The 22,091-nt window shown below is 48.3% G+C and overlaps 1 protein-coding gene across 1 annotated transcript in view; it reads left to right on the forward strand.

Moving 5' to 3' along the window:
- Positions 1–43: 43 nt before the first annotated feature.
- Pde10a (phosphodiesterase 10A) overlaps positions 44–22,091 on the forward strand; it is a 522,815-nt gene continuing 500,767 nt past the window's right edge. The window contains exon 1 of the mRNA XM_048805848.1: positions 44–425. Within this exon, the coding sequence (XP_048661805.1) occupies positions 74–425 (352 nt within the window). The 5' untranslated portion in view covers positions 44–73. The remainder of the gene's footprint in view (positions 426–22,091) is intronic.

Consider the following 22,091-nt stretch of genomic DNA (forward strand, 5'->3'; position numbering starts at 1 on the left):
GAGAGAGAGAGAGAGAGAGAGAGAGAGAGAGAGAGAGAGAGAGGAGGAACAGCCCTGGAGTAGGGCTCCGCTGATGGAACTGATTGTAGATTTCTGCACCGAGTCCGGCCCCTCCTGCCTTCCTGCCACTCTAGCGTCCCTTCCCCTCTTCCAGCAGCAATTTCTCTCCATCTCCCTCCCTGGTCTCTCTTCTCCCCACCCCTTTCCTCTGCACCTAACCCCCTCCCCTCCACCTAACCCCACCTTCACTGTCCTCTCTGAGGGGGGAGGGCCAGGGGGTGGGGGAAAGAAAACCCCCAAACCCCAGCCCTGGGCAGAGATGTCGAAGAAACGCAAAGCCCTCGAGGGTGCAGGAGGTGCAGGAGAACCCCAGCTCCCAGAGGAGGAACCCACTGCCTGGTTTGGGGGCAGCAGCGAGGAGCAAGGTAGGGGGAGGGGGAGGAGAAAAAGGAACGGAGCACATGCAGGAGAGCCTGGGAGTGGAGAGCCTTCCACCGGAATGCCCAGCAGGTCCTCTTCAGAGCTGCCTGTGGCAAGACAACTCCAGTAGACTTTCCCCCCACAAAGGGGATTTTACCCTGTGCCTTCAGGAAACTGGGGGTGGGGTGGCATGAACTGATTAGGCCTGTGCTGGGACCCAGATCTGTGTGAACTTGAAGCTCTGTGGCGGGGGGCGGGGGAAAGGGAGGCTGGCTTGGGATGGAGAGGTGGCCGGAGGTGGAGGAGGCCAGGAGGCACTGGCTGGGGCTGGCTGGCCATCTCCCCTCCATGCCTGTCCTGCTGTCATGTGCACTGGGGTGGATGAATGGCCCTGTGGAGGTGGGTGTCTGCCTGCAGGACCCCTGTGTCTGCAGGGAGGGGTGCTGGTGCTGTCCCCCTAGTGTTGGTTGCCATGAGGGGCAGCAGGGAGGGCCACTGCCTTCTTCCATGCCTCTCCAATCCAGGGATGCTCAGGGTTGCGTCATGAGGAATCTTTATCCCCTGCACAGGCAGGGCCCTCCGCATCCTCCTGAAGTTGGAGGTGAGGGCTGAGCAAATGGACTGATGTGTTTGATTCAAGGGGAGATGGAGTGGGGAAGCAGTTGGGTACTTCTTTGCCTGGAATAAGACCAGTGGAAAAGTGAAGATGGAGAATTTCCTATGGAAACAAAAGTGATCCTTGATATCGGATTTCCACATAAAAGAAACCCAGACAGACACCTTTTATTTCACTTAAAGCATTCTGGATTTGGTTAAAAGTAGGCCCAAATGAAGTAGGCAAGCCTTTTCTGGGCTGTAGTTAAAATGCAAAGGGAAAATGAGCCAGATGGGAAGGTTTGGTTGTTGGTTAAGCTGTGGAAAATGAGGTGGTGAAAAGACACGTGGGGCAGCCATCCAAACCCAGGCAGGTAGGCAGGTAGGGAGAGCAGCTGCTCCTGTGCCCCCTTTCCTTCTGTGGCCCGCCTGTGCCTCAGATGCTGGCAGGTGCAGACTGGAGGAGAGCGTCGGGGCAGATGGGCTTGAGTCTCCAAAATGGAGTCTGTGATTCTTCTTTGACATCACAAGAGACATGAAGTCACAAAAATTCTTCAGGCACAGGAAATGTGCATCTCTGGGCGCCCTTGGAACCTTTTGCATGGTCTGCATGCATTTTAAAGCCAAGTGCTGGTTTTTGGCTACCCCTGGCCCGTGCAGTTTGGTTTTAGCAGAAATAGTTGAGAACAGTGCTGCCCGCTGACCTCAGAAGAGGTGGTATTTAAATGACTGCCCGTGCTTTGACTTCCTTTGTTCGGTTATGATATTAGAGCAAAGCCAGGGCATTTCTTAAGTTGATTTTACAGATAAAGGGTATTGGTAAGAAATTAAATGTTGCAAATGGCTCTATTGGTGTGGTTGGTTTCCCACTGGGGGGACAAATTCAACAGCTACGTGTGCCGTATTGGTTCTGACCTGGGTTGCTCTGGGAAGGTGCGCACCCTTTTCTTTAATGTAAGGACTAATGAATTCTGTGGAAACTCATGTCACATCATGATAGGTAGCAACCTGGAAGTACTCTATTATCATTATTAATGAACATGTGGTTGCCAGTTCTAAGAAAAGAAGCAAGAATTGTATCTCAACAAACATTTCTCATCCTTTTGGTGGAAATGCATGATGTTAGAACAAAATAAAAAGCTGTGCTGTGGGGGCTGTATACCAGCAGCACGTAATCTCTGTACCCCCAGGTAATAGGCAACGGCAAACACCTGTATCCATATTAATCAGTGATTATCTTAATTTTGAAATAATTTATTGTACGATTTTTTTTTTTAGAACTTAGAAAGGTCTAAAGATTTTATTATAGCCTTTGTATTTGGTAAATAAAAATTCTGCTTGCTAACTGCCTGGGAATGTGTCACTGTAGAAACCATTAAGGGACCCAACGTCAACAGCCATGTCACTGTGAAGATCTTAATTTGAAAGTGGGAGCCAAGGCAGATGCTTTGTGAGGTAGAGATGCACTGTGTGCACTTGGCATGTGGTGTGTGTGAGAGTGTCCCTTTGACAATGGGAGAAGGGACATCACTGGGCATGATGTTGGAGTGACAGCTGGTGGTGCCTCATGACCTCTGAACATGGGAAGAAGCTGGGGTCCTCTGCCTCTCAGACCCAGGGCTGCTGCTGTTCCTATCATGTAAGGCCAGATCAGCACCGTGTACCCTGGAGAAGGAGAGGGCTGACCTCGACCACAGGGGACGTGTTTAAGTTCTGACAACTTGGAAGGCAACGTGTTTGTCCATTTTAGCCTTTGAAAGTAGAAGGTAGCATGTGTTCCACGAAGGCCTTTGGAAGGGGGGTTTCAGTGGTAGCCCTTGATTCAATTGACTTGATTTCAAGACCGCCCGCCTGCAGTTTGACTTGATGTGAGATTGCTGGAGAGGAGTGTGACGGGGACTTTGAACATCAGAACAAAACCCCTTCTCATGCTCTCACCTACCATGGATCTGTGCCTGGTGTGCGTAGTCCCTGGACGCGCTCTGCAGATGTCCCCTCAGCCCATGCTGATGTTTCTGGCTGTGGTGTTTTGGTACATGTCCTGTTAACAGTTTCTTTTAGAAGGTTCTTTGTGAAGATGAAGGTAGGAGCCTCAATGGATCATTGTGTGTGCACACGGATGATTTGGGCTTCCTTCCTGACCTTAATAGATCCATCCTAGTTAATTTAACTGGGCAAAAGGGGAGATGAAGGCTGTCATCCTAGATTTGGTGAACTTTTTTTTTTGCATGTCCACTGAAGTTATTTGATGTGTGCACATGCAAGTTCACGTGCCTGTAACATCATGGTGGAGTGTGGTCCTCCCGTGGGTCCCAGCTGGCTCCGTGTCCAGCACGTGTGCAGAGGACACTGTGGAAGACATCTGTGTGCAATGTTACACTTCTAGAGGTTTTGTCCTTGTAATGTGGAGAAATTTGGTGTGTGAACACACAATGCCAGCTACAATTTTTATTTTGTTTTGTTTTCTTTGGTGCTTTGATCTTAGGCTTAGAGTATATCACTATGTTCAGGTAAGCATGAAAACTACGGGCGTGTTGGAGACTGTAGGGAAGGATCCGTGATGAAGAGATTTCTGATTTTTTTCATTTTCTCTTCATATTCTTTTCCTACTAGTCTCTTTTCAAACCATTATTATTTACTTAGGGACTTTGATCAAATCCAAGATAGCCCACTTGTAACTCTACACTAAGATGTAATACCAAACCTCACTGCCCGAAAGATACCTCTTCTTGGCAGAAGCCTGCTCTCTCAGCCCCTGGGGTTCTTGGAAGTCCATCTCCACTCTCCCCTACCCCATCCTCATCATCCTGTATTGCTTTATCTTCAAGATTTAATACCCATTGCTTTTAACATTCATGGCCTTTGGATATGAAGTGATGTCAGTTGCCAACTCTGTATTAAACTGACCTACAAGTGTTTTCAACACAGGTAGCTTCCATTTGGGATGAAATTGGCTGAGGTGCTCTATAGTCCAGCTTCCAGGGCTCCTGTCCTGCAGAGTTTGGAGTCATGTGACGGGATCCTCGGAGGGAAGGAATCCAGGGAGGTCTGGGCAAACTATTCATGGTTGGCATTCCCGGGATTTCTTGAACCACAGTGACCCCTTGATGGGTAGCATTCTGTTGTCCGATGAGTCAGTGGCTGGAATAAACACAGGGTTTCCTATAATAGTGTGCCCCCCTGATTCAGAGTGACATGAGTTCACAGTTTTCCTGCTTTACTAGTGAGTGGCTTTGGGACACTCAGGAACTGGGTGAGGTCAGCAGAATCAATTCCACAACTTGCTAAAACACTGACATGTAGATTGTTAACCGACCTTTATCTGTGAGAGCCCCTAAAATCCGCTGGGTTGATCTTTCCAACAGATTCATGTTTTTAATAGAATTGATCAAATTCACTATTTTTGTATGTTATAAAAAATGCTTTTCTTTCTTCTTTTGGTGTTTAATTGAACATTCTTAATAAGCATAATAATTATATCCCAATTAACAGAAATCTTAGGCATGGAAATAAATTTCAAAAAAGAGAGTTCTCTATTTAAATATAACTTTAAATAAACTAAACATTAGAAACACATTATTGGTGAGCAAAAGAAAAAACTGGAGTCTGTCATTTGTGTATTTCACTTAACGTCTTCGTGGCAGCCGCAACCCATGTGCTTTACACCTGGGCTTCTTCAATGTGCCAAATAGAAGAAGTACCGAGGCTAGCTGTGACAGACAGACTACCAGCAGGCAGGGGAGCAAGGTGGCCCCTGTGCTGTGGCCCCTGTGCTGGCCCAGGTCTGCGTCCTCCTGCTGCTCCGGGACAGCAGAGCCTGACTACATACAGCACTCCCTGAGAGTGAGTGCACGTGGGCCCTTCCGCGTGGGCGCCGGACCCTTCTGCAGCAGGACAGCTGTGGTCTCACCACCACCTACTATGGGCATCACACTCGTTACCTCAAAACCATATGGTGAAGTGGGCCCCGTCGGCCTGTTTAAAGATGGAGCAACTGAAACATTTGGTTGGTAGATGATGGAGCTTGTGTTCCACCCTCAATCTCTCCTGCTTTCCAACTAACTGACCAAGCTGCTTCTGAGCTCCACAGAGCGTAGAGATCGCATTCCATACCACACACCAGCTCCTCATGGTGCGTCCTGCCTCACGTGACCCATCTTAAAAAAATCAGTAATGTTCAGACTTCAGAATACATTAGAATCACCAACTGCTTATGATACACAGTTCGCTCTCTCAATCCAACCCAATATTATGATTTTAGGTCTATGACAGAGCCAGAGAATCTATATTTTAACAATGTTCCTGTCTTCCCTACCCCATAAACTCAAGTTTATTTTTTCATTTATAAACATTTACTTAGCATTTATTATGTGTCAGGCATTGTTATTAGAGTAGTTGTGAATTGTCTTACTATGCCATTACTTATAAAGGCATCTAAAATTTCTTCCACCACCTTTTTTTTAAAATTTAATTTTATTGGTTCTTCTTGGTTATACTAACAGTAGAATCTATTTTTAAAAAATATTTATTTATTTTAATTATAGGTAGGCACAACATCTTTATTTTATTATTTTATTTTTATGCGGTGCTGAGAATCGAACCCAGTGCCTCATGCGTGCTAGGTGAGCACTCTACCACTGAGCTACAGCCCCAGCCCTAGCTAGAATCTATTTTGATATAATTATACAAGCCTGGGATATATCTTATTCTAATTAGGACTCCATTCTGTGGATGGGCACGATAGTGGGGTTCACTTAGGTATTTTCATATGGGAAAATTATGTTAGATATATTCTGCTGCCTTTCCTATTCCTATTCCCCTCCCTTTCTTTCTTTCCCCTTTATCTAATCCACTGAACATATCAGCAAAAACATTTGACCTTTGGTTTTGGGGACTGGCTTATTTCATGTAGCATGATAGTCTCCAGATCCATTCATTTACTGGCAAATGTCATAAAGTTACTCTTCTTTATGACTTAATAATACTCCATTGTGTATATGCATCACATTTTCTTTATTCATTCATCTGTTGAAGGGCACCTAGGTTGGTTCCATAGCTTAGCTATTGTGAATTGAGCTGCTACAAGCATTGATGTGGCTGCTTCACTATAGTATGATGATTTTAAATCCCTTGGATATATGCTGAGGAGTGGGATAGCTGGGTCAAATGTTGGTTCCATTCCTAGTTTGTTGAGGAATCTCCATACTGCTTTCCAGAATGGTTGCACCAATTTGCAATCCCACCAGCAATGGATGAGAATTTTCTTTTCCCCACATGCTCACCAACATCTGTTGTTACTTGTATTCTTTTCTTAATATATAAAAATGAGTGGTTTACGATGAACATTAAGGAAGGCACGATTCTTGGAGGAAGATGTCAACACAGAAGGAAAGCAGCGATCACAAGTGCGTGTTCTGGAGTTTGGGGTGAAGAGCTGCCACCAACGTGGTTTTAGTTCTGTAATAGTTTTTTTTGGCTGCACAGAGAGAGGCCACTGCCATCGGGGGCCCAGTAATGTGGAGAGGAGGTGAGTTTGGGGAAAAGAACTAGGGTGCAGAAGGGAATGGTGGTGTAGGCCTCGCTCCTGAACCTGCCCCTTTATTGATTCAATCCAGGAAGGAAATGATCTCTGTGTTAAAGGAAGTCAGCATAGTGGCCCTGTCTCCTCATCTGGCCAGATGTCTACGGTTTCGACCTTGTGTGAAGAAGGATAAACCTTCATTTAGCTCCAGCCTTCCTGGTAACAAATGTCCCCTCATCCAGAGGAAGGGCACAGGGTGGGAGAGGGAGCTGAGAGCAGGGAGCCCTGACCCTGCGGCGGCCAGCACTTCTGATCTCCCATAGCAGCAGCCAGTCTTTGCAGGAGTAGGAATGTAAAGCTGTGTTCAGGGTCCTGTGGCCAGCCCTTGCTGCCCCCCAGAGGCGCACACCTCCCCTCCCCTCCAATGCAGGATGGGACTGCAAATAAACAGTCTCCAAGTTACATAACAATCAATGTCATGCTGCTTCCTGGGACCCCCAGGCCAGACCCGGGAAGGAGGGGGACATTTCTTTTCAGGTAAGCAGAAATGAGCTTCTCCTGGTTAGCTGGAGGAGGCCTTTTCATAAAAAAGAGTTGCTCAACCCTGTCAAGAGTGTCTGAGGTTCTCTCTACCTTGGTGAATACAGGGTGCCACTCACTGTGGCCACAATGGTGACAGTACGGGTTTCATTTCGGAGGTAGGAATATGTAAACATGTATGTGTGGGGAAAGGGTCAAATTCCACGGCGGGGATGGACTGATGGGACTGTCCCTCCATCCCTTCCCGCCCTCCTCGAGGTCACCAGTGTCCCCAGGTTGTCCATAGCCAGTGGGCGCATCCTGTGCTGTAGGTCTGTGCACTTGGAGTCCCTGTTAAACACAGCATCCTCTCGCACTTTCTTCTTCCACTGGGCTCCTGCACTTACCTCTGTCTTGGGACCCCAGCAGCACGTGCAGGTCCACCCCATGTGGTACCTTCCTCTGTAAGGCATCTGTGCTACCGTGTTCTGCAACCATCTTAATTAACCCTTTACAAATAGCAGTCAAGATAACTAGTCTTTTGTAATAAGCAACCACATAGTTCTTTTGGATTATCTGTGTGCATTTTTATGCTGATAAAGCCTTAGATATGATAATTGGGTCAGAGAAATGATAACAATTTTTTCGTTTTGTTTTGCTTTTTGGTACCAGGGATTGAATTTAGAGGTGTTTAACCAGTGAGCCACATCCCCAGTCCTTTTTATTATTTTATTTTTATTTTGGGACAGGGTGTCACTAAGTTGCTTAGGGCCTTGATAAGTTGCTGGTCTTCCTGCCTCAGCCTCCTGAGTGGCTGGGATTACAGATGTGTACCACCACACCCAGCAGGGATAACAAATTTAAACTCCACCAAAGGACAGCTTGTCCACATTACCCCAATCTTCTTAGGCAGTTTGAGCTGCCATGGACATCAGGTCTGGGAGACTCAGATTGAGGTACATGGCAAATCCAAGTGCTCTCCTCAAAATGATGGAGACGATATTTGAGATATGAACAGTCCCCAGTGTAGGGCACGCAAACCTATGGTGGACTTTAGGGCCTATGGGACTGTGTTTCTTTTCTCACTCTTTGGTTATAACAGACATTGGGCTGGTCAATGTTGTGTTCTGCTCATTGCAGTTATAAAAAAATAGACTCAGGTTTGTGAGTTTGCTGTAAAGTAAACACTGGGGGAATTTAAGTAACGAAGGAGAAAGGATGGTGTTATTAAAATGCATATTGTTTACAAATAGAAATACTGATGTTCTTTTTTGGGGAGATCCATGGAAAGTTTAATTAGAGTTCTCTTGACTTCTAACAAAACTGCAACGAGTCTGGATTTTACCACTCTTACACATTTTATATGTTTAGAGTTGTTAATTTTGTCAATGCGTACGTTAACTCTAGGAGGGCAGCGTAGTGGTGACTGGTGTGTTTGCAGGTGGCTTCTTTGTCATGCCCGTTGGGCTAGCTCAAGGTGGGCACTAGGGGACTTCTTGTTGGATGAAATTGGGGAGGGTTTGTAAGTGAAGCAGCTTGAGGCACTAAGTATCCCATTTTCTAGGAACCCAAATCCCACTTGGAAATGGCTCAAGATCTGAAGGAACGTGTACGTCGAGCTGTCAAAGTCCCTCATTTGTGCAAGAAAATCTTCTGAGACTGAACACACACAGGTGACTGACACACAGCCTCAGGAGTCTGTAAAGGTTTCCTTTAGGACTGGATTTTAAGTTGGGAATGGGCAAGAGAGAAGCACTGCTATCTCCCCATCTGCTTCTGCCCCTCACCTGGGCCAGCCGGAAACAAAGCTCCTGTGGTCTTTCCCTGGGTGCCAATGGAGGCCAATCCACGCGAGCCCTGGCCTGTTCTCACGGATCCTCACCTGGCCCACCTCCCCCCACGAACCTCCCCAGCCCAGCTCCCTGCTCTCAGGCTGCCTCCAGACCTGCTTGGGCCAGCTCTGTTCTTACAACGCCTCATTCTGTGAATAACAAGCTCTTCATGCTGTTGAGGTGCTGGTGTCACAGATGGTCTGGACACCACGGCACAGGTGTCTAGGACCACAGCCCAACAATCACACCCAGCACTGAGCACTGAGGCAGTGTTACCATCCAGTGTGAGGACAATTGCAAATGTCCCCAGGAGTAGCCTGGGTGTTTCCTCAAAGTAGGATCCAATCAAGAATCACACGTGGCACTTAGCTGTCCTGTCTCGTAATCAAGTAGAACCCATGGGACAGACACTTGGAAGCATCGGGGCCAGTTATCTTTCAGAATCTCCTCCTTTGGATTCACCCAGTGTCTCCAGTGATCAGTTTCTGGTTAAGTGTTTTGGTTGATAAAACATAGGTGACACTGTGTCCCTCTAGGGACATCGTATCAGAGGCACATGATGTCCTTGGTCCCGTGATTGGCAATGCTCACTTGGTTAAGATGGTGTCTGCCCGACTTCTCCCTTGTGAAGAGAAATGGCGACAGACTGGTCATTCGTTACCTGGACCGAGGCAAGATCTGTATCTGTGACAAAAGTTGGTTCTTAACTATACAAATTCACATTTTATTTACCTATCCGTATTTTCCTTGTTTGTTGAGCTGTTGTGGCTTTAGAAAGTTCCTCTTCTAGCTAGGTACGATGACACATGCCTGCAATCCCAGCAGCTCAGGAGCCTGAGGCAGGAGGATTGCAAGACCCTGACGAAAGATGCTAGATTCTCTGTAAATCTGTCTACGTGAACCCTACTCATGAGAAAAGCCCAGACACATTCCCAGCACTTTCTTGTCTTTCCCAGCCTGGCCTTTGCCGTGGCTGTGGCTCTGATCTCCGCCCTGCTCTATTTCCTCCGTCAGGAGCAGCATACTGACGCACCTGGGGCTGACCTGGGCCACCCGTGGAGTGAGGGACAGAGGTACAAACCTGACTTCATGCCCCACCCCCTTATGCTCCCGCTTTACTCCACAGCATCAAGTTTCCCCTTCAGGTGACAGTTGCACTAACGGGGGAGGAGCTTCAGCCACCCCATGACGGGGACTGCCAGGATGGGGACCCCGGGATGGGACCCCTGGGATGGGGACCCAGGATGTGGACGCGGGGTGGGGACTCCCGGGATGGGGACTAGTAACAGTCTGCAGGCTAACTGTTGAAGGGGGCTGCTCCAGGAGACAGTGTGGGGACCGGGAATGGAGAGTCCCAGCAGAGCCCCCTGGCAGGGGCCAGGGAGGACTGCAGAGCCCAGCAGTGCGGTGGGCCTGTGGGCAAGACAGGACTCTCTGGGCAACCCCAGGGCCTTGGATAGGTCTAGTGAGTTCCTGACGCCTCAGAGCGGGCTTTGCAAGTGCAGCCAGTGAGGGTCTGGGTCTCAGGTCTGGGTTAACGTGGCAGACCCCAGCAAGCGTGGTGCGGGCAGTCCAGAGCCGGGAGGCTTCACGAGCATCAAGGCCAGGGCTGAACGGGCTCCGACCCCAGGCTGCAGGGTGTGCTGTTCAAGGCTAACCCTCCTCACAGGCTCACAAAGCCCTTGCCTTGAGCGGTGTTAACAGGAACATGTAAGGTGCAAAACTCTGCTTTAGCTTCGTGGTAAACGTCTAAATGTATATGGGGAGAATGATTTGTCATCATGCACAGAAGAATCTAAACTGGCCGACAGTGTGTTCCTTTAGCCCACACCCCTCTCTGCCTAATATTAGCGCATACACACACACTTCTCCAGTTTTCCTTCAGTTTCGGGATTCAGGCTTCTAAGAACATTGTCATTCGAGTGTCTGAGACACACTACAAATGACTGAAAAGTGGAACTGAAGTGCTGTCAGGTGAGGATTTCATGAAGTCCAAGAGAGTGCGCCGGGAACAGCTCGGCTCATTGCTGTGGTGTGGGAACTGAGCTGGGCCTTCCACCAAAGGAGGGTCAGCGGGGAATAGCCACCGCCCCGAGCTCCATGTTCCATCTTGTCTCTTCCATTTGCCAAATGTGCACTGAGTACCTCCTGAGCACTGGGCCTGGGCTGAGTGGGCATACAGGGGAAGACTGGGCAGCCGTGCTGGCCACAGTGGGGAAGGCTGAGTGGCAGACTATCACGGGATGCTGATATGTCATGGTTTAGATAAGAGGTGACCCTAAAAGCTCATGTGTGTGACAATGCAAGAACTTTCAGAGGTGAGATGTTAGATCATGAGAGGTGTGGCCCAATTGGTGGTTTAATTCACTTGGATGGATTAACTGGGTGGTAACTGTAGGCAGGTAGAGTGTGACTGGAAGAGGTGGGTCACTGGGGATGTGCCTTTGGGGATTATATTTGTTCCTGATGAGTTGAACTATCTCTGCTTCCTGATTGTCATGTCTTGAGCTGATGTTCTGCCTCATCTCAGCCCAGAGGAATGGAGTCAGCTGTGGAGAGCGGTGTCTGAGATTGGGAGACTTGTGTCTGAGACTGGGGTCCTGATGACTTCATAACTGTGGCAGGCTTGGTGCCTGGGAAAGTTTCGGTGCAAAGGTACAGGATGCCTAGCTGCATGGTAATGCCCTCCATGAGGAGGCTCTCTGTGCTAGAGTCTTATCAGTCTTGACCTTGATCTCAGGCACACAGCTCCTGGGAACAGAGGAGCTCTCCTGCTAGACAACCACGGTGTTTCACCAAGCTCTGCTCCTCCTAAACCTGCCTGAATAACAGTAACTTTAAACAATGGACTTTCTTGAGAGCTATACAAAGCTCCGAATATTGCACATGGCAACTGTAGAACAGAACTGGGGAATAAGCTGCATAATGTTGCTAACTCTGTGACTTTCATGAATATATATGTAAACAAAGATTGCTGGCATAATTTGTGAGACCTGCTTCTCCATCAGAGAGCAGCACTCCTCCTGATCCCAGCTGATATCTTCACAATCTGAGACTGTGAGTCTTTATTTTTCTTATCCCTCATTGCCCCTTGCCGGGACCTGCTTGATTGTTAGTTAGCCATGCTGTCTGTCTATCTCTGGACTGAGACCTCTGAAACTGCAGGCCCCAAATAAGCTTTTCCTCCTCTAGGTGGTTCTTGTGAGGTCTTTTGGTCTCAGCAATGAAAAAACTGGAACAGGCAATGATGGGTTTCCACGGCAGATCATTTTTCAGCAAAAATGCTGTAGTTTTGTTAAGAAATTTTGTCATTGTTGAAGAAAGAAATCACCCAGGTATTAAAGAGATGAATTGTGATAAAGAAAAGAAACTCACAAGCTAACCCATGTTATTCTACTTATACACTAAAACAGTTCATGTCCAGTCACCCCAGGCCTATCCAGGCCTTCCTGTATATGTCCTGGCTCTCGGGACTGCAGGAACCCAGGAGTTTGCATTTTAAGAAAAGGTTGTGAGCTTCTGTCTGGCAATACGTTCCTTAGCCAACATCAACAGACTTGAACTTCCTCTTTTCTCCTACTCACAAAACATGCAGGAACCCTTGGAGACACTAAGGGTTTCAGAACGCACTGGGTTAGTCTTCACCAGGGTGCTCAAATCGTGGACAGCACCTTTGTTTTTGACTCATGAAGTCAGTTTGCTTTTAGGGAGTCCTAGTATTTTACAAAGCTGAATGAAAGGGAAGAGAAGGGAAGGGAATGAGAGAGAAGAAAGGGAGAGAGGTTAGGAGAGAGCAGGGAGGGGAGAAGAAAAAACAGGCAGCTACTTAGTGTCTGTCAGGTGCGTAGATTTGATCCTAATGTCAAATAAATTTTGTATTGTGATTTTGAAAAAGAAATAAGATTCCTGATCTAGACCATATTTAACAGACGTGTTGGTCACACTGGATAGACCATGATGTCAGAATTGTTATGGCTTCTTGGTAAAAAGTAGTACCTATTTAACTAAAGCAAATTTCACTGGATTAAAGATTGACACTTAAGGGATTGTAAAGTGTCCTTGCTCCCTGAAGGCACAGCGTCCTTGTCTTCTCCTAGCCTGGGCTCCGTGGCCTGCCACATTCCTCTTTGGATGCCAGAGGCCTTGCCTTGTTTGGTGACGGTTGTCTCGGCTGATGGTGAGAGCCTGGGCGGCCAGCTCCACAAAAAACATTTGAAGAGCACCATCTTTATTCTGGTGTTCTTGTAGTAATGGACTTAAGAGGTGGTGTCCCACAAAGGGTGAGAGAATCGGAGGACAAGGAGCCAGGGGAACCCACAGGGCAGAGTCTCCTTTTGGTCTTTGCTTGTGGTAATTCCTGGGGGAGACTAGAATTCTTCTTATGGAGTGGAACAGAAGGTCCTCCACTGTCCAGCACAGCAGAATGCAGGTCCTGCACAGAGCTGTGCCCTGGGAAGCTGTACACAGCAGTGCCCAGGCTTTATGCTAATGCACTTGGGAACAATCACGGCTTTTCTTCTGAGTGAGATTCTTTGGGCATCCTTTGTTATGGAGCTGGCCTCTCTTCTCACCCCTGGCCCAGGGAGGATGGACTCTGGCTTCTGATTTTCCTGCCTTGATTGCCTCTGCGAGGAACATGCAGTTGCATGTTCCAAGTTAAACCTAGCATTGTGAGAGCACAGCGATTCTTTGTTTTTCCCTTCAAGAGACTGGTCTGTATCTGGTAGGCAGAGGTAAAATAATGAAATTAATGAACACAAGCTCTGTGGCTGTCTACATGTGTATTTGAATGCCAAATTATCTTTGGAAATGTCTAGCACAGTTCTGCTTCAAATGATGATTTAAACTTTTCAGTTCTCCTCTTAAACATTAGAAATGATAAATTACTATTGTTTTACCTTCTTCCCGCCCATCTTCTGTAGGATATATATGTAAAACTGGGTTCTTTGTTGGCAAGGAAGACTTAACAGTCTGGGTCTTAATCTGGATCAAGAGAGAGAAGAAAATGAAATGTTCACTGTCACACAGTCACATGTTTACAACGTGCAGAGCACCAGAAAATTGCAACAGGGCTGGGAAGACTTAGCTCCCCAGCTCGTGAGGAATTTCCTGACTCTACAGGAAGATCAGAATGTGCTGCGAGAGTTGATATGGCACAGTTTTGTGGGGATCTCCCAAAGTCATGTGGAGGGTTCTAGAAGGGAGTGGTCTACCTCCTGGTCTGGTGTGAACTGAATTGAGGATGGTCTTGCACTTCCAGATGAAGAGCTGTGAGTCCCAAGGAGCCATCACCATGTTGGAGGATGTCAGATTTAACAGTCTGTTTCTGTGCAATTTTTTTTTTTAAACTTTGCAGAGATTTAACTTGTTGATTAACAACTTTTATAAGTTCCTTTTTCCTTATCAGATTATGAATGGGATCCATTTCATGTTCAGATGATGCTTTCTTCAATGCACAGTTTTTATTTCACTCATTTTTTTTCATAAAAATAGATGCTATTGAAAAAAAATTTGGAAGATCTGTAACAACAATGTCTTCTTTTGTGTCAGTCAGTACTGTAAGTTTTCTTCTTATACATGTTGCTCATTTCCTTTAAGTTTATCACTTTTTTATTGCCCTTAATAAATGGAATCATTTATACCATCAAATCTTTTAAACAGGTTTTTGTACGTGGTAAATGTCATAAAAAAATTTTATGAGCACTTTTTAGATTTTGAAATAATCTCAAACTTGTGAACAATTTGCAAGTACAATTTTTTCCTGAATCATGGCCTTGAATATTTTAGTATGTATTTTCTATAAACAAGGACATTCTCTAGGTGCACCAAAATACAACAACCCAAGTCAGGAAGTTAACACCGATAATGTCTCCATATCTAATCCTCAGTTTCAGTCACTTTAATGACATCCTTTGCTGCAAAGGGATCTGTCCTCAAACCACATGCTAATCTCTTTGGTCTGGAGAAATTTCTGTCTTTTGTGACTTTGGTGGTTTTGAAGATGATGAGCAATTGATTTTACAGATGTTCTTCGTTCGAGGCAGTTTTGGTGTATGCTTCTGCTAGCCTGGTCATCCCCGTTGAGAGAAGTGACAGGGAAGTGACATCATGTTCATTTGCTCCCCTATAAACCATGGTGCTCATGTTGGCCTCTGGGGCCTCCTGGGACAGTGGCTTCCCGTCTTCTCCATGACAAAGTGGCACTCTTTCTCCTACGATCAGTAAGGGATTCAGGAGAAGATGCTCTGAACTCATATAACTAGTCTCTTCCTCTTCAAACTTTCATTCATTCACTGATTTTATACCAGAAGCTGTGATTCCAACTGCCAGGGGGAACAGAGGACTTTAGAAAGGGAACACATGGGCTGTTTTTCAAGTGTCATTATCAACAGGTACAATTAGTGTTCAACTTATATCCTTGAAAGAAAGCCATGTTCCAGTTCCCAGGTCAGAGTTCTTTATTACTGTGGGCAGTGAGCGGACGGACAGATGACTCGGCTTAGGACAGGAAGAAGGTTCATCTTGCTTCCCCCACTGTCAGGGGTCAGGGACGAGAGGGAGCAGAGGAAGGACAGAATCTACTTTAACACAAGCCATGAGTGGCCAAGCAGCAAGGTTTATATGTAAGGCATGGAGGGGCCCCTGTTACATGTCCATGAGGAGGGACGTGCATGTTCATATTTCACTTGGGGGAGAGTATGCTACATTATGATCCTTTTCTACTTTGAAGCTCAAGTAGTCCCAGGTTTGGCCAATAGGAGCACCTTCGAGGTGGGGTCTCTGTCCTTTGATCTCTATCTCCACAGAGACATACTGACATGCAAACTCATTTATGGGTCTATTGCTTCTGTATTTATTTATATTCGAATCAGAAGTTCATACTAAGACCTCCATTCAGTTCAGCTCCATCCGCTCGCTCAGGTTTTCTCCTGTCAGAACCTGTCACTCTCTTCTCTGATAGTGAGGAACCTAGCCACGGCCAGTTCCCTGTAACTGCTGTCTTCCCACCCCGTGTGCAAACTCTCTGCATCCCCCCCGGGCTCTGGGCAAACATATTTGAGAAAATGCTGATTCTGTGCCCGTTCCCTTCCTGACTCCTGAGTCGTTGGTACTTGATGCTCAGATGGTTTGTCAATAGGCCAGGTGGCCAGTCATGCAGTCTCCTGGTGGTGGTTTCACTTTGCTTTTCCAAATTTTATACCACGTCTTTGTCGTCTCAAACGCTGTTAAGCAGTAAATGATAAGGACTTTATGGGAATGCTTCTTGGGCTTCCCATTCATCACAGTGCTGGCCTTTGGGTGGAGATGGGGTAATTTCATCAGAGAGACGATCCCGTCATGAGCCCTGATCCCACTGCAGCCCTGGTTAAACCCTTGGAAGATTCCCATTGGCCCTAGGAACCCCTTCCAAACTCCCTGTGAGGTCTGTGAAGCCATGCCTGCCCCCAGATCTACCTCCCTCAGCCTTACCTCAGTCTTTTATTAGTAGTTTTTTTTTTTTTTAATCAAGAGTAGATGTTGGAGATAGAGTTCTTATCACGTGGCTTTTCTAGCTCCTGAAGATATGATCTTGTGATTTTTCACTTTGATGCATTAATCATCTTCAAAGCATTTTTAAGTCCCTATCTACCAGGAAGCCTCTGGTTAGACACACTGAAGTTTTCCATGTCACTTGGTCAGAATTCAAGGATCGCTTCTACTCTCTGTCAGCCCTGCCACGGTCCCTCGCCATGTGACATCTTTGGTCCTATGTCTCATTCTCCTCTTTGTCCCAGAGAAGATCAGTGTCCCCAGTGTCTTGGCCCACACTATAGAAATCCATTTTGGGTGAGGGGCTTTCTCCGATCCTGAGGTGGGTGGCTATGACAGCCTCCGGAAGCTGTTCTGCATGCCATTGAGGTTCTCTGCTGGTGCTCACAGTGACAGTGGCTCTCCTTCAGGGACAGGGGTTGGACATGATAACTAAAGAATATAGTGGACGCCCTTGTTTGCCTTAAGCCTGGTTTTTGTGCAGCCTGCTGCCATCCGGCTTCTCCATGAGTCCTGTCTGCTCTTCTCTGATGGTTTCTCCAGAGCAGATGGCAGGAGCACAGCCAAGACCAACTAGCTTCATCTTGCGTTTCTGTGCCACTTTCTGCGTCTCTCCCATGTCACCTCCTGATCCTGGAAGTCCTCTCTGATGCTCTCACTGCTAAGCATCTGCACTGGATTCCTCAGTGTGCTTAATATTAACATTAATTTTCTTTTTTGAGAAAGTTAGCAGAGTACGACTTTGAGGATTAGATAGTGTGTGAGGAAACCCGGTGCCCACCCACCTGCCCATTAGGAGATCATGGGAATCGCTTCTCCTATGAGTGAGTGCCTGAGAGCTGGCCAGGCCGGGGAGACAGCCCCAGCAATCACTGCGGTCTCCCGAGTGGGGCGGAAACCCAGCCTAGAACAGAAAGACAGACGTGTGTTCCCCAGGTGCCGGGGCTGCTCTCCCCTGTGTGCCTGCATCTCTAGGTACAGATGCTCTTTCTTGGTTTAAATCTTCTTCTTTTCCCCGTACTTGTTTGTAAAACACTTTTTAATTGTTTATGGAAAAAGGTTGAAGCCAGTGGTTCTCAGTATTTCTGGCAGCCGCATGATTTCTGTCTGTTCGTTTAGAGCCAAGCTTCCCTTTCTCCCAATACTTGCCACTCGTGGCACAGCTCAGGGGTGAGAAGCAAGGCCCTGGCCTCCGGGGATCAGTGGACGCCAGTGCGCAGCGGGCACCTGGTGCCCCTGGTGATTGGGGTTCCCCCTCCTCATTCATTCTGTAACTTTGGCAGTCCAGTCGGTCTCTTCTCTGAAACGTCCAGAGGCTCATGAGTCGCCAGGCCGTGCTCTGCCCTGGCCTCCGTTGCTGGCTTCTCTCCGTGCCCTCTGGTGCTGCTTCCTTTGTCAAGCTGTTGGGCTATGTGTACGTGTGTGTGCGCGCACGGGCGTGTCTGTGAGCGTGTGCTGCCTGGTGTCTCCTTGGGCATAAAACCAGAGTCCAGGAGCATGAATAACTGTAGGGAAACTACCAAGTGCCCTGCTTGGGACACAAGTTCTACTGCCTTCCCTCTGTTTGAGCCCTTCTGGTGCCCACATCCCCGGTGTGGGGTCTGCCATGTTCACAGAGGACCACAGTGGGAACAAGGGAGAGGAAGTGAGTGAAGGAGAGAGCGGACAGGGGCCACACAGTCTAAATGGGAAAAGCCAAACCTGTCCATCAGACTCCTCAATGAAGTGTGCAGAGACGGGGCCCCGTCCGAGTGGCCTAGCGACCCTGACCACTCAAGCCTCCGTTTGGGCATGCAGTAGGGGCTGCAGCTGTCCCATTTCCACGTCCCCAGCCTTCGCCACCCTGGGTTCTGAGGCAAGGCCTCACTAATTTGAGTGTCTTCGACAGTGCTCTCCTGGAGGAGAGTGTGTGTGCAGGCCGAGGGGTGCTACCTGAGGACGGTGAGTCACATCAGACTAACTCCGCTCATCAACAGACCAACAAGAGTCCCTGTGACCCACGAGAGTCACGGTCTGTACCTGACAACATAGTGGTGACCAAAATGGCGAGGGCCAGAGCCATTCATGGTGGCCGCCTTTCTGCAGCGCATCCCAAGTCAGTTAGCCAGCTCTCAGGACAAGCTTCAGGGTCACCAGCTGTGATCAGGGATGTCCCTGCTCCTTCAGAGGAGGACAGTACTGTCGAGCCAGTTCACGCCTCCATATCAAACTCAGTGTGACCTGGGACAACACGTCCATGAGGAGACGCAGGGCGTTCAGTCGTGAACATAACTCAAAGTCACCAGCAAATTCCGCTTCTGGAACAGCACAGTGTTCCTCAATTTGTCAATGAGTTAGGGTGGGGTGTCGAGGCACCGGACCCATGGAGGCGCACAGAGGCACACGTTGGGCAGGAGTGCAGTCTCCCCGGCCCTGGGGAGCAGAACCTCCACTTGGAGCCCTGTGCAGATCTTCAACCTGAGCTTATGGCCCAGGTGTGCACTCAGACTCACACGTGGCCTCCTCTGCTCACACCAGCCTCTCCTGCTGCAGACAGCACCAGGAGATGGCCACGCAACTCATCGGGGTCCCCACCTAAAACTCAGGTCATCCCACGCGACCTTGGCCTCCTCCTCCTCTCTCCCCGGCCCCTGCATCTTCTCACTGCCATGGTCTTAACTCATCACCTCTCCCCTGGAAGACTGGGTCCCCTTGGCTTCTACACTTTCCAAACAATCTCTATGTGGTTTGTTACAAAATAAAACATGTTTGTGTTTCACCCTTGCTAAACCCTGAAGGGCTAGCCTCCAAGATCCAGCTGGAGACTCCCCACCTGTCACCCACCTCCTCCAGCCCAGCTGTGGGCTCCTGCCTCTCTGCTGTCTCTGCTCTGCTCTCGGGGCCTTTCCGGCTGGTGCACTTCTTTATGTTTTTTACTAGTATGTATTTTACGATTTATTTATTATTATTATTTTATTTATTTTTTAGTTGTAGTTGGGCACAATACCTTTATTTCATCTATTCATATGTGGTGCTGAGGATCGAACCCAGGGCCCCACGCGTGCTGGGCGAGCGCTCTACCACTGAGCCACGGCCCCAGCCCTTGGTCTGGTCTTCTTTATAAAGTGACCATTGGCTTTTCTCAAGCAGAGGTCCTCTCCCTTCTGCCAGTCACCGATCCCCCATTTGTCATGGTGGGGTGGACCTGAGGCCCAGGATAAAGTTGAGTTTCAGGATATTCACGTCACTTCGTTTGCCTTTCTGTCCGGGGTTCATGTTTATGTATAAGGGGACACTGTTTCATACTGGCCTCGTCTTACAATGCTTGGTAGCCCTGTGCTTGGCACAGCAGCCGGCACGCAGCGAGTGCTCCTCTTCCTACGGAGGGGGCGTCGTAACCCGTCTCGTTGTAAGCTCCACCGGCATTGCTCAGGTGGAACTGGTTGGGCAATGACTATTTCAGATGTATTATACCCAGATTTCACCTCTACATTTTAAAAACAGTGCACTCTGCCCGTGTGAGCATCGAGAGGTGGGATGTCTGAGGAGCAACTGGGAATCTGTGAAGCCTCATTAAATGTAAGCTGTTAGAACCCCAGATCGCCTCTGAGGCAGAGGTTTGGAGATGCCCGATGTGGGTGTGAAGACTACTTTTGCTTTCTCCTCGCATGAGTGCACATGTGTGTATCTGTGAATATGTTAGTGTCCACATGTATGTGTGTGTGTGTGTGTGAGTAAATGTATGAGCTTGTGTACGTATATGTGTATGTGTGGCATATGTGCATGTTTATGAGTGGATGTGTATGTGTAAGAGTGTGCACTTGAGTTTGTGTGTGGGTGAGCATGTGTAGGTGTATGTGTATGTTAGTGCATGTGTGAATATATGTGTGTGACAGCACATGTACGTTAGCAAGTATATGTGAGCACATTTCATGAATGTTAATGTGTGAGTACATGTGAACGCATGATTGTGAGAGAGAACATGTACATGAATGTCAGTGTATGTGTGTGTGTGTGTGTAAACATGAATCATGATCAATGACTTAGAGAACTTGTTTCAAAGGGTGGAAGGGCCGCCTTCCTCCCAGCACCTGAGAGACCTCCATCTCTCTAGGTCAGTGTATTTCTAGGCTCCTGGGCTACAGCAGTGACCACAGCTCAGGTGCACACACACCTGTGCTTCTGTTTGGGCTCACGGAGTAATCAGATTGCGTCCACGTGGCAGGCACCATGCACGGCAAGTGTGCAGGTTATCAAAATGTCCCTCTAGTGAAAGTGCAGTCCAGGCCCAGGACAGCTGGACTGTGTCCACCAAGGTGTCTAGGAATAGTGCTGTATTCCATCTGGGGCTTCTGGCTGGTTTTATGGGTGGGAATTTGTAGAGACGGTAATGAGGACCCCCTGACACCTCTGGCTGTTGGGGGCTAGATGTCACATCTCCGCTGGATGTGATGGCCCACTGGGGAGGTCATGCTCTGACTGGTGTCCTGCAGGCACTTTATAAGAACACACACAGCTGATGCCCATCGCAGTGGTCACAGCCTGGAGAAAAGCCTTGGGCCTTATCACACCCTCTCCTGGCCAGCGGCAGACACCTCTCCAGGCTTTTGTCAGGACGTCCATTCACCTGAGTCATGCAGTGAAGCAAAGCTGGACGGACAGTCAAGTGGTGGGACATGACGGAGGGCCGGGCATCCAGTTCCTGCAGACGGGACGTATACTGAGTCACTTACATGGCTGGCCTTGGTGCCTGTGGGCTGCTGGTGCCCACTGTGTCCCCGCCCATGCTGGGCATCACGTGGATTTGGAGTTGAGGCCAGTGGCCAGCTCTTCTGTGATGAGTCTCCTGATGTCTTCCAGGCCTGTGGCATTGATTAAATAAGGCCAAACCCCAAAGAATGCACAAGTATCTGGTCACTGTCACTTTTCTTTGTGGTGAACCAACAACTGAGGACATTTTTCCTCTGGGGCAGGAGGGAATCAGCAGGGCTCCCACCTTGGGCACCTTACTTAGGGAGCCCCAGTTTCCTCGTGCACTCACACACACAGGGTGATTGTGGAGAGCCCCTTAAGGATTCAAAATTGCAGGTGGAAAAGGTCTAACATGGGGAGTGGCCAATGATCCGGTTGGTGGCAGCTGTCCTGCTACAGTGCTAACTGTCCTGGTGTGCGAGTGTCCCAGTGTGAGTCCAGTGGGCACCTGGGCTGTAGTGCTCCCTCCGTCGCTCACAGATCCCCCGCCTCACCCAGGTCTTCCCCAGGTGGAGAAGGAGTGAAGCTGAGCTGAGGCCCATCCTGGGCCTTTCCCTTTATGACTTGGGTTGGGTTGAAACACAGCCCGTGGCTCTCTGTGAGCCCGTGCCCACCCTACAGGATGGGATTTGAGCAGTTGGGGGCAGCAGACAGGGGCTCTGAGTTCTGCTGAGAGCTATCATTTTGTGGTGCAGTTTCCAAGCCTGTTGAGAGGCCTCCCAAGCCAACCCTGGGTAGTGGAGGGCCCTGGATCAGGGGTCCCGCTGACACTGCAGTGAACCACCTTACCTTGTGGGTTGCAGTGGGGTCTGTACTCCCCAGCCACTCGCCTGTCATAACATACACTGTGGCTATCTGTGGGACCCTTTGGGGACACCTAGCTTTTTTTTACAGGAGTGTTTTATTTGCTTCTGCTACTGTATGAGGTAGCTCACCTCGGCACA

This window comes from Marmota marmota, unplaced genomic scaffold (assembly GCF_001458135.2).
Source record: "Marmota marmota marmota unplaced genomic scaffold, marMar, whole genome shotgun sequence".
In the NCBI taxonomy this organism is placed as follows: domain Eukaryota; kingdom Metazoa; phylum Chordata; class Mammalia; order Rodentia; family Sciuridae; genus Marmota; species Marmota marmota.